This window comes from Gavialis gangeticus, unplaced genomic scaffold, assembly GCF_001723915.1.
Source record: "Gavialis gangeticus isolate Ggan-Ray unplaced genomic scaffold, GavGan_comp1, whole genome shotgun sequence".
NCBI classification, from domain to species: Eukaryota; Metazoa; Chordata; order Crocodylia; family Gavialidae; genus Gavialis; species Gavialis gangeticus.
In genome coordinates, this window is record NW_017729006.1 from 627,780 (window position 1) to 644,107 (window position 16,328).

The 16,328-nt window shown below is 41.3% G+C and overlaps 1 protein-coding gene across 1 annotated transcript in view; it reads left to right on the plus strand.

The window, feature by feature from the left end:
- The window catches only part of KAT2B (lysine acetyltransferase 2B), a 65,566-nt gene that overhangs the window by 5,436 nt on the left and 43,802 nt on the right, over positions 1-16,328 (plus strand). The window contains exons 2-5 of the mRNA XM_019508742.1: positions 7,026-7,171; positions 9,175-9,264; positions 12,222-12,403; positions 13,443-13,634. Of these exons, the coding sequence (XP_019364287.1) occupies positions 7,026-7,171; positions 9,175-9,264; positions 12,222-12,403; positions 13,443-13,634 (610 nt within the window). The remainder of the gene's footprint in view (positions 1-7,025; positions 7,172-9,174; positions 9,265-12,221; positions 12,404-13,442; positions 13,635-16,328) is intronic.

Genomic DNA, 16,328 nt, shown 5'->3' on the forward strand with positions numbered 1-16,328 from the left:
CCAACTTCCAAGGGAAGTGGTGCTGGCCCCTACCCTGGGGGTCTTTAAGAAGAGGCTGGATGCCTACCTGGCTGGACTCATTTGAGTCCCGTTTCTCTTTTTGGGGTTTTTTGTTGTTCTCCCGCCCTGGCGGGGGGTTGGGCTAGAAGATCTACTAGGTCCCTTCCGACCCTTAATCTATGAATCTATGAATCTATGGGTGCTAGGGTCTGATCCCAGCACATGGAGCTGTGTGGGGACAGTGCATAGAGCCCAGTCCATCTCACAGAGGAGCCCCATACCATTCATCTGACCCATGGGGCCAAAACCTTGAGCACCAATAGTTTACATTAACATAACTCACTTGATTTCAATTGTTTTACACCTGGTTTATACTGGTAAGTAAAAACAGAATCAGACCTTAATATTTCAAATGAAGATAAAGTTCATTCATCATTTCTGATTCTATCACCCATAAACTGAATGGCAAATTCAAACACTTAAGCATGCCTATCATGTCTGTATTAGTTTCTCAGAAGTTGTAAATGTTGTCTTCAGCAATCTAACATGAAATGTATGTACATTAACATCACAAGCATACTTAGTAGCAAAAACAGATGTGGTTGTTAAAAATCAGTCTAATTTTCTATAGGCAGATGAAGAAAAGATTTTCTGCTTACATATACACTTAAAGTGTATGAGAGAGAGAGAGAGATAATTCCAATGTTTACGTGACAGTTTTACAAGTTCATTTCCAAGAAGAGGGAAATTATATCCAGTGCACTGATCAGAGTAAAGAACTTAACATCTGCAGCAGAAATATGAGATCAGGGTGTTTGGTCTTCTGCCTACACATCAACATTTCTAACATCACCTGCTAGGGAAAATTTCACCCTTTCTTTAGAACTACATTGTAGGATTAATATTTACATTGCCTATTCTGAAACATGGAGCTTTCATCTTCAGTAAATGAAAATCCACAAGCCCAAGGCCAGTAAAGCAATGCTATCATACAGCAAACTTGGTTGCTGGAGATGCTGCCTGGCAGTAGATACATGCAATATGATAGGGGAACAACCTGGCTTCAGTTCAGCGTGGGCAGGTGGCTTAGGCAGCATGTCAGTCATGAAGGGGGTTTTGCCTGTGCCCGTGCTGGGGTCAGATAGTCTTTCATTGGTGACACTTTTTCCAGCCCCCCCATTTCTCAGCTAGTGTATGAGTGCAACTTCTGACTGATAGGGAGCTGCTCTGGGGCTAGGCAACCGGGAACTGTAGCCACACTGCTCCTGCCACTACTTGTTGGTTCCCTACTTCCTGGCTGCAGCATGGGCACAGCTTTTAGTGGATGGGGAGTTGTACTGGGGCTGGGCAGCTGGAAACTTCATCCATGCTGTTGCCACTTCCCCTCACCACCTCCACTTCCTGGCTATAATACAGGTACAGCTGGAAGCTGCCTAGCCTCAGCTCAGTTCCCCACTGCTGGAGGCTGCACCCACGCTGCAGCTGGGAAACAGAGAGCACAGAGAAGTGACAATAATAGAGGTGCAGCTTCCAGTTACACCAAAGCAGCTTCTCACTGCCCAAACCTAGCAAGGGCATGGCTAGGGACAAAGGCTTTCAGCTCCATAGATCAGATCCAGTGACTGCATGCTTGATCTGGCTCATGGACCACATGGTGTTGACCCCTGACTTAATGCAATCAATCGAAGAATGCCCATAGGAAGACTTGAACTGAAATAATAAAAGATATCGGTGTAAACCAATTTAGCCAATGAACCAATGCACTTCATGGTCTTTCAGGTTTTAAAACTGGTCAAGAGGGAACATTTGGGTAAAACTGTTGGCTACAAAGGGCCAACTCACAGGATCATCGTAAATTTTAGTTTATTAGATGGAATGTGAAGTTTTAATAAAATTATAAATGCAAATTTGGGGGGTTATGATGGCTACTGGTCATCTTATCACACATGCGTGCGCACACACTCACTCACTCACTCACTCACTCACACACACAATTGCTGCAATAGTAGTGTAGCACCAGTGTTGGTTTATACCTATCCAGGGCACTGGAGTCTGCTGTCGATAGTCAGCTTCCTCCAAGGCAATGTCTTCTCCAGAAGGGAGTTGCCTGCTTCTCCTTCTGTATCGGTAGGTTGGATGCTGGATTAGAGGGCACCCTCGAGGGTCATGCTTCGCTGCCTTTTATCTCCAGCAGTCTTTTGTGATCCCTCAGCATCATCTTGGCTGTCCAATCTGGAGGTTGCTGTCCCACATGGGTCTTGAGTAGTGCATGACAGCTGTTAATCACATTTACTGGAGGTTCCGACCAATGGTACAGTTTTGGGAGTCCACCCTTGACTTGATTGATTCAATGGCTGTGTCCTTGCAGGTTTCAAGTGGCTTGATTAGCTTAAAATGGCTTGTAGAGTAGAGTTTTGTAATGGTAAATTCCTCTGGCTAGGCTATTGTCAATTAACAGCCAGAGGCTCTTGCTTTGTCATTCAATTATCTACTGATTCATGCATACTAGCATTCACTCAGGGGACCACCCAATACAGCAATAAAATTCCAATGAGCACAATTCCAATGCATTCTTATAATTATAATTTCAGTAATACAAGGTATGACTTACTCTAAAGCAGGGGTGGCCAATTATTTTGGGCGGAGGGCCGCTTACTGAGTTTTATCAAGCAATCAAGGGCCGCATGACAGGCAGCCAGGGACAGATAAATATTAATTTTCTAAATTTTTGGGGGGCCCCACAGGCTGAATGGAATGCTCTGGTGGGCCACATCCAGCCTGCAGGCTGCATTTTACCCACCCCTGCTCTAAAGAATACATTAATTAGCCTGATAATCTGTAAAGTCCCTTCCAGACCCTAACAACTATGAAAAGTTTAAAAGGTATAAAACATAAAATACAGAATGCCAGGGTAAAGATGAGACAGAAGAAATATAAAAATGCACTGTGAGAAATATATAAAAACGCAAGTGAGGCAGTGAGGATCAAAGGCCACTGGGGACAGTAAGCAAGTTAGGTTAGATGCAGTCAGGTAGACTGATTTAGCATAAAACTTTAGTCAGATATGGGAAGTTTGCTTTGGGAAATAGGTCTTAAAGGGGGAATGTGTTCACCAGTATATATTTAGTCATGTTTTCAATGCACCTTGGCATTTCTTGTCTCTTACAGGCTTTGCTTTGAAGTGGATATTTTAGTTCTTTGTTTTCTTTAGTGACAGCTCAATTGACATGTAGATGTAGTTTGTAGATTTCTCCTACAGAAAGCCAGTTCAGCTTTCTGGCTTGCTCTGAGCCTTGTCACACCCACACAATGAGTGTGCTAGGTCTCTGCAAGAAGGGACTTCTTGTTACAAAATTACAATTCTTGTTACAATTGTGAGAAATAGTTCAACATGATAATTATTTTTCCTTTATTAGGCAGAAATGAATGGTAGCTCATTTTTATTTCAATTTTTCCAAAGAAGCATCATTCTCGTTAGCCACAGCTGCAACACCAAGAAGGCTTCACTACATTACCTTGCATAGGATAAGACTTTGTTTTAAAACCCTAATTCTGTTTCTGTATATTTTTTACAAAACAGACTATAGCATTATTAATATACATGTGAAATGTGATAACATATCATGTTTCTATTGCTCTACACTAGAACAGGGGTTCCCAAACTGTGGTACATATACCTCTGGGGTACACAGGAGAAACTGCATAATGGTGGATTTAATTTTCATTATAATAATTGGCATTTAAGAAGTTAAAATATAAAACATATGCTGGTAGGAGTATGCAAGTAACTGATAAATCCCGAAGGGATATGCAATAAGAAAAAAATTGGGAACCTCTGCAGTAGAATAATCAGGGTTTCTCCTTTGGGGTCTGTAACTCAGTCCTTCGAATTTGTGGTTTTATTTATCCACTTGTGAACCTACTGATTGTATGATTGATGACAGTTAACATATTATTATACAAGGGTAGCTACATTGCTCTGATGCATTTTGACTGACTGGTGGATTTTCTCTTTTATGGCAGCTAATGTTTGTGGAGTAATTAGCACTGCAGCAAATGCAGAAGGATATAAGAAGTGCCATTCTTGTGGAGAATTACCATGTCTGATTTTGACTGGATAATTCAATTGATTGGGGTTGCACAGCTCTGTGCAGTTCTGTGGTGTTTGATGCCAGTGGAGGGAAGGGGAAGAAAGCATTTCTATATAGGAACATTTTAATGGAATTTAGAGGTGTGCTGCCAAAATATCAAAGTAAGTAGTCCACTGGACTAATATTCTAAAATCCAAGTACCCTGATAATGAATTACTTGTAATCTATGGTAAATGTATAAAGCATCTGAAGAAAATTGCTCTTAGGATCTTCACAAGCATGTTTCTACTTCTATATGGCAAATCATTGACATATTGTCACATAGAAGTCAAGATAACATACAGTATGCTGAATTGTACAGGAAGTGAATGGAACTGGCATATACTGCTGATATTCTCTATTTGTTAGATGTTTCCAAGGTTTCTTTACTATGCAATCGATTTTTAATGCACTGCTGATCTAGAAGGAAAGTTCATTGCTGTAGCAAAATTGGAACTGACAGCTGGAAATATTAAACTTTCATATCTTAGTCAGGGACAAAGTTGGAAAAACTTTACCCTGCTGGAACTCAGAATACTTTTAAATTAGAGAAGATAGCTTGTGATGACTGTCTCACCTTCAGTTGCAGAATGTTCAGAACATCAAATCATATCATAAATGCTCCTTTAAGCAAAAAGAATAGATGTTCTTAAATTTTCTAGGCCAGTTTCCTTTGCGTTATAGGTGTAGAAAATCCACTGAAATCAATGGATTTGCATAGGCCTAATCAAACTTTCTGAAATGAAATATCACTTCTGCTGTGACAATAAATATGGGGGATTTGAATGTGGGGGGTATTTTCTTACCATAATTCCTAAATGCTTGAAGAATACAGGCTTACATTGACAAAATATTTTAACTCTAACTATGCTATCGCTTCTAAGATGATCTGAATAACTTTTTAGCAAACCTTGTAATGTTAAAAGGCTTAAGAGTGTTTTCCAACCAGTGTGTCACAGCACAAAAGTGTGCTGTCAGAAATGAATAGGTGTGCCACAGAATTTTGCCATGGCAATGAGCTACAATAGGTATGTGAATGGGGAATGTCTTAACAGGTGTGCCGTGGTAAATTTTTATTGAAGTAAGTGTGCCTTGGGCTGGCAAAGGTTGGGAAACACTGGCTTGAGATGTATTATAAACTTATAAATCTGGAAACTTTGAAAACATTCAGTAGGAGGAGCTGTGTATAAGAGCTGTGATCTTTCAAACACATATGTGAATTGCCTCATGAAGTTGAGTCGGGACTACTGTGATGAGTAAAGTTATTCAAGTGCTCAAGTTTTTGAAGTATGGGATCATGAAGTGGTTATTTCCTCCTGACTGTGGTTTCCTTTGAGATTGGTACAATGCCAAGTCTTGACAAATAGGTAGCTTCCTTGCTTTGCTCACACGCACAAAAAAGTTGAGGATTGATCTTAACAAGTGAAAGCCAGACTGAACATTTGCTGTTGCTATAGACAGTGAACAACCTCCCTTGACATGATGAAAATAAAGGCAGTGATTATTCACATAGTATGTTTGATTTGCTTCTTGAGGAACCTATTCATTTTGTACTTTGTCTTTTAGAGTTTGAGCAACAGAGCTTGTCTCTGATAAAGGAAGAAGGGAAATAAATATTGTAACACAGTCTTTTGTGGAAGCCATGTACTATAGCTGTTTTTGAGTTTTTACCTGTGATATAGCTAGAAATAACTGATCTTTAAGGGATAGCCTGTCTCTTTAATGCTTTAATAATTTAAACCTCTTTAGTCATTCTGGATTAATTTTACTAATCTAATGGAATGGAAGCTAGAGGATTTTATCAACCTTATTGTGGTTTTGCAGTTATTACTGAAGAGGTATCTTTCAAATCCTTATCACTGGATTAAAATTATAGTACTCTGAAACCCACCAGCCAGTCTATAGGGACTAGGGAGACCTGCAAAAATGCCGTGCTTCAGGTGCAAAGTTTAGATCTGCAGGTGAGACAAACAAGGTCCTTTCATTAGAAGCCGGCTAAAATCTCTTACCATGAAACAAAAATATCTGTTACCAGGGTCTGACTTTATTTTTAATTTCTCTGTTCTCTTTTACTTATTGTTAAACTAAGTTTTCAGATGAGCTCTCAATAGCTCTCTCCTTTTCCATATACAAAACTTAGGCTCTGAAAATGTGTAAATGCAGAATTGTGTTTGCTTATTGCAGGTGCTAAAAGGAAAAGGTGGTTTTTGAAAATTTAGCCGTATATTTGGAAAGCCCTATACGTTTCAAAAAGTTTCTGTTCAAAAGATTCTGTGGAATGTACAGCAGCACCATCATAAATGTAACCAACTGCATATACTTGGGACTGTATGATGCGTATGTAGTCACAAAAACTTACTAATGCCTATTGGCAAGCAAAAAATTCCAGTCAGAAAGCAGGACATTTTTTCTCGTTGCTGATTAATCTACCACCTGTAAAAGCACTGTAGCTATATCATCTGTGTGAACTGAATTGGAGAGTACTGTGCTAAAAAACCATGAGCCTCTCCTTTGTGGGCTGAAGGACCAGATCCATTACTTTGAAGGCAGTATCAAACTCATAAACCTCTGTTGATTAGTTCCTAAATATTGCCTAGAATAAGGGTGTCAGACACAACTGTTATGCATTTTGTTTTGAGTATGGTGACATTCTCTTTGGATAGGTTGCTTATCCTCTCCGTGTCCTGAGGTATCATCTGTGAAAGCAATATGGAAATCCATCAAGAGTATTTTACTTGAAGGGTTCTCTGATGAGAGGTGGGAGTGATTTTAAGATTGGTTCTCCATGTCATTTCTACCATTTCACCCTACTGGCCAGTAGAACATTTTACCTGCTGGTGATTTTGTGTTTGCTTATAAGGGTTTTAACATTTTTTAAATTTTTTTTTTACTTAGCTTCTCATGTGTCTCACTTAGAGAATGTGTCTGAAGAAGAAATGAATAGGCTGTTGGGGATAGTGTTGGATGTGGAATATCTTTTCACCTGTGTCCACAAAGAAGAAGATGCGGACACCAAACAAGTTTACTTTTACCTGTTCAAGGTAAGCTGAAGATGTGTAACATCTTTTCAGATTTTTAATTTGTTTATATTTATATTGATTTAATTTCCTAATGGCCCATTATATTTAGATTGCCTTGGTACTGCTTTTAGGGTAAATTCTTATTTCTCTAAGGTAATGTTAAACTGGTTAATTCTGGGTAGATTTTGCCATGACTGTACTACAGTATTTTATTGCAAGTAATTCCAGTGATTTAAATCTCTGTCCCAAAGTCAACATCCATGTTATTTTCTACCATCAATGCAACTTTTCTTGATCATTAATCATGCAAAGCCAGTTAACAATGAAGTTACAGGAAGTCCTCGGACTTATGACCACATTTGGTTCCTGAAAACTGTATCTTAAATTGAAACGTTGCAACTCCGAACTAATTTTCCCATAGGAAACAATGTTATAAATGGGGGATTGGTTCCTGAACCAAGGCCTGGTACCCTATTTTCACCAAAAATAACCCAGAATTTTATACTTAATCAATTATAGATGAGTATAATATAGCTACTTTCATGTATTTATATTGTAAATAGCAATCACATTGAAATCATATTGGAAGGACTTCTTTGAAGTGACTTTGCTGGACTTTTTGAAGAGCTCTTTTTTGGGCTTTTTGAAGGGTTCTTGGCTGGAGTCTTCTCAGGAGTCTTGGCTGCTTTGTTTTTCTGGAATCTTGTCTGCTTTGTTAAAGAAAGTGTCCAAGGAAGTTTGGGATGTTCTCCTCTTTTGCTTGTTAATTTCTCTGTAGCAGCTGCACTCTGGGGGCTATGGGTGGCTGCGGAAGATGCTGCAGTTCATCTGTCTACTTCCCCTGTGGCGAAGTGGGCAATGCTGGGCTACGCTCTGGTGGTGCTGGGAATGGGGGCTGTGGGTGGCCGCAGGAGAATTTGCAGCTTGTCCAGCTGCTTCCCCCGTGGCAAGACAGAAGGAATTGGAAATGGGGGCTCTGCCCTGCCACCGCTTGTCCGGCTGGGGCAGGGGGGCATGGGGAGGAGGCAATGCATTGCCTCAGACAAGAGGTGTGCAGCAGCAGAGCCGCTCTAGCCTTTCTGCACCTCCCGGATGAGCCAGTTTTGCTCTGGCCCTGTGAGTGATGGCAGGGCGTGGCAGGGGTATGTGCCCCGGATCTGCTTGGGGTGGCCTGGGCTGGGGCTGCTCTGGGTGGGTGGCGAGGGCCATGGGGAATTTTAGGGTAGCTGTAGCCAGCCATAGCCACTGCTCTGCTGCCCACCTTGCACAAATCCGGGGGCACATGCCCCGGCCGTGACCTGCAGCTGCTACCATTTGGTGGGGCAAAACCGCAGCTCACCCAGGAGACATGGGGAGGCTGGAGGCCTCCGCCCCATGCCACCCTACCCCAGCTGGACGAGTGGGGAGAGGGCAGAGCTCCCACTCCCAGCACCTTCCGCCTAACACACAGCCCTGGCCCCAGCCCCAGCCCCGCCAAACAGGTCCCTGGCACACGCCCAGCCCCATAGCCCCCCAGACCTGTGGTGTGCAGCGGCAGGAGCCACCCCACCCCCTCCCCATGCCCTCCTGCCCTGGCTGGGTAGTGGTTGCCCCAGTCCAGGTCTCAGCCCCAGCCACAATCCCTCCCTTGTTGTGGGGGCTTTGATTTGCCTCCCTGTGCCTCTTCCCTCTCCTCTCCCCCCTCACCACAACAGATTTACCAGCTGGATGCAGGTGTGTCCAGCATTGTAAAGGTGAAACCTGCCTCGGAACATCGAAACAGGGTGTTAATTTACAGATGTTGTAAGTGCCATTCGACGCAACTTGAAATGTCATAAGTTGAGGACTGCCTGTAATTTAGTTTTATGGGACTTAGTCTTTCTTTGGTGCCATTCAGGAGGCAAGGCAATTAACTCTGAAACTAATGTAGCAGTGAATAAAGACTGTAGTGTATGCCACCAATTTTTAATAATAGTTGTATGACTATGGCTTTTGCTGACTGTCAGCTGTTAACCATTTAAAAAAGTAACATTGCTTTTTTGTAGCTTTTGAGGAAATGCATTTTACAGATGGGGAAACCTGTAGTAGAAGGATCTTTGGAAAGCCCTCCATTTGAAAAGCCCAGTATTGAACAGGTAAACATGATTTTTTTTAATACAAGCAGTGCAGCAGTCCAAATATTTCTTGAAGGCAGGGAGATTTAGGCAAGATGGGAATATTTCACGTCATTTTGAGCAAAAGTGAATAGTCCAGATTTACATGAGGATGATTTTAGTCTCTTAGTTATGGCCTGGTTATTCTATATTTAATTAATTCAAGTCATAATTTAATGTAATTTAGAGTAGGGATTTTGTTTTAGAGTTCAAATAGTAGCCTTCTTTGGGGGGGGGGGGGGGTGTGTGTGTGTGTGTGTGTGTGTGTGTGTGTGTGTGTGTGTGTGTGTGTGTGTGTGTGTGTGTGTGTGTGTGTGTGTGTGTGTGTGTGTGTGTGTGTGTGTGTGTGTGTGTGTGTGTGTGTATTCATTCTAATCTTGGTTTATTTTATCACTGGAAAAAACCTGTTGGAATGTAAAGTTTGGGTGTGAAATACTGCTCCTATTGAAATCAATGGGAATTTTACTGCCAGCTTCAGAGGGGTCAGAATCTCAATCCAGGACTACAAAACAAAGACAGACAAAAGAAACCACATACAAAGCCAATTATTCAACAATAATTGATATCTTTATAAATTCTTTGGTAAATAAAAAAAAATGCATAAAATGTCAGGCCTCCTTTCAGCAAGACGCATAAGCCTGTTCTTCAAGTACATGTGTAGACCCATTAACTTTATCCACCCCTACCCCCAAAAAATACCCCCCAGCACCCCCTCCCCCAGAATCCACCCTCCAAAAAATAAAAACAACAACTGCTCACATGCTTAAATACTTTGGTGAATCAGGACCTTAGTATCTTCCAGGCAATCTGTGACATACTGGAAAATATAGTCTTTTGTTAAATAATCTTTAAAAATTTTCTGACTCTGTTATGCACCATAAAATGTTTTGTTTTATTTTATGTTTTGTTTCCTGTAACTTGGGAAACATTTTTTTACAACAGAACTCTTTGGTTTCTAGGAAAAACTAAAGTATACATAACATTATGGACTTTCTTCATTTAGAAAAACGTGTAATATATACAATGTCTTATACTTTATCCTTATAATACGTTTTATACAAAGCCTGTTCAAGTAACAAGACATTGTCAGTATTTCCTTTGATTATTTCATTAAAGAAATTTAAGTACTAAGTTGAAAGGGTAATTCTATTTACAATTTATTTTGAAAGCATTTTTTGTCAGCTAGAGCAATATTTTCAGTTAGTTGGTTTTATTTTTAGCAAGTTCAGCAAACTCAGCCACACATTAAAAATTGCTAAGATAGCAATGTTATATTTGATTTGATAAGTGTAGGAATTGCAAAAATTTCTTTTAATGACACATTTCCACTATCTTTAATTGAATGTTTGTTAAATGAATAATATAAAAAGTGAAGTAAAATGATGTGCAGCTATAGTACTAGCAGTTCCTGAAGAAATAACACAGGACTCAAACAGATGCACTCCAAGCTTTACCCACTGCTGAAAAGTAACCAGAGGATTTTGGTTAAATGGTCAGGGATTAAGTACTGTTCACAAGATCTTTCCTCAAATGTTCATGACTTCAGAATTAATGCATTGTTATAGAAATGATTGAGGGAAGTTTTAAACCTGCCCTAGAGCTATTTTTCACAATGTCTATGTACCCTGTAAAACAGAAAAGAATAGGCACTGGATATCTATTTTTTCATTCATAGGTTCTTAAATTAAAAATTTAAACTTTACACTAATAGAGGAAGACATTTGGGTTTTGTTTGTATGACTACCAAGCAGGTAGTTACTCATAGGATAGGTTGCATACTAACTGGTTATATTGCACACATCCAATAGAGTAGATTAAAGAAACTTCTGGAACTTTGTTTCCAAAAAAAAAAAAAAGACTTTAGCGGTATATACTTAAAGATTGTCTCCACTAGATGCAATAGTAGTACAGTTTATGTCCTCTTTGTAAATAGGCTGGAATACCTTTCAACAAAAATGTCTATGCATTTACTCGCAGTTAAATGTTTTAGGTGGCAGATCCATTGTGCTGTACCTCCACGTAGTAAATGGAAGTCCTTGCCTGAATTAATTTAAGGCTAAAAAGGTGAGTCGTAACAGGCTGAGGCAGCAAAGAGAGAGCAAAGTGGGGGTGGACAAAACAGTGGCAAACAGTAGCAGTTTGGCTCAGACTAACTTTTTATTTCATTTTAGCCAGTCAGTAATTGAAATTTGTCATCAGAAAGTAACAAGTGAGCTAGTATGTTATATTTTTTGCTCATTCCTATGGCCCAAAGGGTGCATCTACATGTTCGTTAATGCTCAGTGGTTACTGCACCTTAAATTTAGTACTTGTATAATCAAGTACTAAATTAATGCACAGTAACCAGACTTACTGCACAATAGTGCCAGCACTCACCTTCTTAGTGATGCTACTGTGCAGTAGCCTAATAATACCATGCAGTAGCATATTAGCACTGTTTGTGGTATGATGCGGTACTGCACAGTATTATTAGGCTACTGTGCAGTTAGCATCTCATGTAGGCATACCCAAAATGTCTGAAATTTCACAGAATCTCATCTCCAACAGTTGAATATTAGTCTGCAAAGAAAATAAGGCTGCATTAGGGTTATCTACCAAATTGCAATATGGTATATCTGTGACCTTCCTCCTTCTTCCTCAGTAAAGATTTTCTACTGTGTGAAGTCAGAGAATGTAGAGATTATATCTTTTTTGTAAGCCAACCACTAGAGGGAAATAGAATCAAACATACTTGACTAAGCCTGACATTTTATTCAGTGGAATCAGCACATTGCAGTTATACATAGGGGTTGAAGAAGTAGTGTGAATTCCTAGTGTTTCTGTTTTTTAAAATTGTAATATAAATTCTGCTTCTAAAAATAATGGTAATAGTGGTCAATGCAAAAATTTAAAAAATGAATAAATACTTTATTATGACTTTTTCTACCTTTTTCTTTTAGGGTGTGAATAATTTTGTGCAATACAAATTTAGCCACTTACCATCAAAGGAAAGGCAAACAATAGTCGAGCTAGCTAAAATGTTTTTAAACCGCATTAACTACTGGCACCTGGAGATACCATCTCAACGAAGATTGAGATCACCTAACGATGACATTGCTGGCTATAAAGTAAATTACACAAGGTAACTATGCTTTGCTTTAGTTTTTCACTTTCAAAGTATAGGTACTGATCCTATAGATATGCCAATGCAAGCTTTTACAAACAGAGTATTTTCCTGTAGACCATATTGGCCTCAAGAAACTCACCACTGTTACAAGGCACTGCATACGTGTACTCCTGTTTATAGAAGTGGGGTCTTATTTAGCAAACCATATACATAGAACAAGTAGGTACTGATGTACATATTTCAAAATTATGAAATTTTGGAATGGTTTTTGTCAAGTTAACTTAAATCTGATTGGATGCTTGAATGTTAGGTCCTTATTTCATGAAGCAGAAGTTCAGACAAACTTAAACTGTTGTTGAAAACATTTTTATAAGTTTTTGTTGCTTAAAAACTTCAGAGTTATTTTCCATCAGATATTTAGATATCAGTATAACATCAATTCATACTCTACTTAGTCCTACTGTTTGATAACCCCTTTAGTGCCCTAATACAGCTACCGTCATGTAAAACTTAAGTTTGCGAAGGCAAAACCCATTATAGAGGGAGTTGCTAGTAAATTAAAAAAAGAACATTAAGATGAGATTTAATAAGAGGAAGTGACTTGGAAGGAAGGAGTGGTGAAGGACAGTACAGATTAGGAAAGTATTAATGAAAAGTGACATTCATTTTTACATGCACCCTGAAAAGGTGAAATATTATGGGAAGAGGACCAAGTTGGCTAATGCTGATGACACATAATTAGAGGCAGAAAAAATAGGGGAGACCAGATAAATGGGAGGTGAATAGATTTGGAGTGTGGGATGTGCAATTTCTCTGTCTGGAGCAAAAGTTCATTGTGCATCCTGAAATTTACTGAGTAGGTATTTAGGAAGATCTCGAAAGGAGTTGTCTAATTTTCAGAGGAATATCAGACCCTACAAGTGCTACTTTGCATATGTATTAAATAGTGTTATGTAGTCATTTTGTCCTTATGCAGACAGAATGGTTTGTGGATATGACAGATCAGGTTACTTACATATTTGGTTTTGCTAATTATTTGGCTTTTTTGCTACAGGTGGCTTTGTTACTGTAATGTTCCCCAGTTCTGTGACAGCCTACCTCGGTACGAAACAACACAGGTGTTTGGGAGAACACTACTTCGTTCTGTCTTTACTGTTATGAGGCGGCAACTCCTGGAACAGGCTAGACAGGAAAAAGACAAGCTTCCTCAGGAGAAACGAACACTAATTCTCACCCATTTTCCAAAGTAAGGAGTCACTGCTCACCTACTTTCAAGATGAAGCAACTATATGCACTTTTGTCTTGGGATGACAAATATGCTAAGGAGAGCAACTGACTGGTTGTGTGCAGCAGAAAGGCAACTTATTTCTATGTTCTGTGACAAATAGGTGCTACACCAGCTCATTCTGCCTTCCTTGCACTATGTGTTTGTGTGTGACTACTAGTTATGTTTAATACACTGGAAGTTTATTCTTGTAACTAAAGTTATTTGTCTTGCTCAGAGGGCTTAGTCACTAGGGGCTTCTACATGTGTGTTTTCCTGTGGAGTTGACTAACTTTGCACTAAAATACCACCATCTACACATGCAGTGCTGTTAGGCCAGAATAAACTAATTAATCCGCCATAAGGTAGTACTGCCTTACACAATTACTATCCTATGGCAGAGTTTAGTGTGTGCACCACAATGCAAATGTAGATGGTGACCAGGGCTGGGTGGGGCATGAAGGTGCTACAATGTGGGAACTGCCTGTTGGCTAGTCCCTGCCCTGTAGCACCTTTGTGGCCCAACCAACCCCTCCACAGCACGTTGAGCAGAATGGAGCAGCTCTGGGCTGGCAGGCTGACCCCTCAGGTCTCCTGCCAGCTGGAGATGTGCTGCCCTGGCTCAGTGTGCTGTGGTCCCATGTGCACATGTAAATACTGTACCCAGGAGCAATTAACCCAGGTGCAAACTGCCACAGTTTTTTCAGCCACACTAATTTCATAATTCCATTATGTTGGAATTTGTTACTGGGCACTTGTGTTTATTTTCTATAGACTATGTAAGTATTAAAGTAGTACAGTAGGCCCAGTTCTCCATAAGTTTAGGCTTAGTTCTCCTCTTACTATACTCCTTTGGCATGGACTCTGAAACCTGGTGGGATTCAACCTGGTAAACATCAAGGGCTACAGACTAGACAGGAGGGACAGAACGGAGAGGAAAGGTAGGGGTGTGGCACTATATGTCAAAGAGCAATACACGTCCTCAACAAACAGCACAGGGTCAGAGGATGAGCAGACTGAAGTGCTCTGGGTTAGCATACAAGGGAGTTGGGGGGGAAAGGGACTTAACGGTGGGTGTCTACTATCAGCCACCCAACAAGGGGGAAGAGCTGGACCAGGAATTCTCAGGTCAGTTTGTGGAGGCAGTTAGGTCAAGGGATGTGGTCATCATGGGTAACCAAAACTACCCAGACATCTGCTGGGAAGAGCAGTCAGCCAGGTCTGACTGCTCACGTAGCTTCCTAACCGAGTTACAGGACCTCCACCTAACCCAGGAGGTACACAGGGGAAATGCCTTTCTGGACCTGGTCCTGGCTACAGGCGATGACCTGGTGAGGGGTGATAGTGATCATCGCCTACTGGAATTCACCATCCAGTGCAGGGTGTCAAAGGCCTGCAGCAAGGCAGCAGCCCTGGACTTCAGGAGGGCCGATTTCAATGAGTTAAGGAGATTAGTCAGGGAGGCACTGAGGTCCTGGAGAGTAGGGGAGTAGCGAGTCCAGGACGAGTGGTCATTCCTTAAGGGGATGATCCTCTGAGCCCAAATGGTGACAATCCCAACGCGGATCAAAGGGGGCAGGTGTGCTCAAAAGCCCTCATGGCTCACCAGAGGCATTCATGAATGTCTGAAAGCTAAAAGGGAGGCTTACACCAAGTAAGATTATATCTCCATTGCTCGAGACTGTAGGGGGGCTGTTAGGAAAGCTAAGGCAGAGACAGAACTAGGACTAGCGACCAGGATCAAAGATAACAGTAAGTCCTTTTTTAAATACATAGGGAGTAAAAAGAAAGCACCGGGTAATGTGGGGCCCCTGCAGGACATGCTTGGCAATCTGGTGGTTGCACCAGATGGTAAAGCTGACTTTAACAAATTCTTTGCCTCCATTTTTCTGAGCAGGGACTGGGACGTTCCCCCCAGCGGGATTCCAAATGGACTCGGGAGAGACGCAGCCAGGCCTAGGGTCAGTGAGGACCTAGTTAGGGATCTTATGGTGGGGCTGGACGTGTTCAAGTTAGCAGGTCCAGATGATCTCCACCCCAGGGTGCTGAGGGAATTGGCAGAGGTCATTGCAGGACCCTGGCACAGCCTTACAAGCACTCATGGTGCCAGAGGACTGGAAAAGGGCCATTGTGGTCCTCATTTTCAAAAAGGGGAGGAAGGAAGACCCGGGTAACTATAAGCCCATTAGTCTTACCTCGATTCTGGGGAAGCTCTTTGAGAAAATTATCCCTGAGCACATCTGCGAGGGACTAGCAGGGGAGATTATGCTTAGGGGCAACCAACATGGGTTCATTAGGGGCAGGTCCTGTCAGACCAACCTGGTTGCCTTCTATGACCAGGTCACAAAATGCTTAGATGCAGGTGTCACGGTGGACGTAGTCTTTCTGGGAAGGCCTTCAACACTGTCTCTCACCCCATTCTCATTAAAAAATTATGCGAGTGGCATCAATGCCTGCACAGTCAGATGGGTCACAAATTGGCTGGAGGGCCACACCCAGAGAGTGGTGGTGGACGGGTCATTTTCAGCCTGGAGGGATGTGGGCAGTGGGATCCCCCAGGGCTCGGTCTCCGGGCCCTCATTGTTTAACATCTTCATCAGCAACTTGAACGAGGGGGTGAAAAGCACCTTGTTCAAATTCGCGGATGACACTAAGATGTGGGGAGGGGTGGGCATG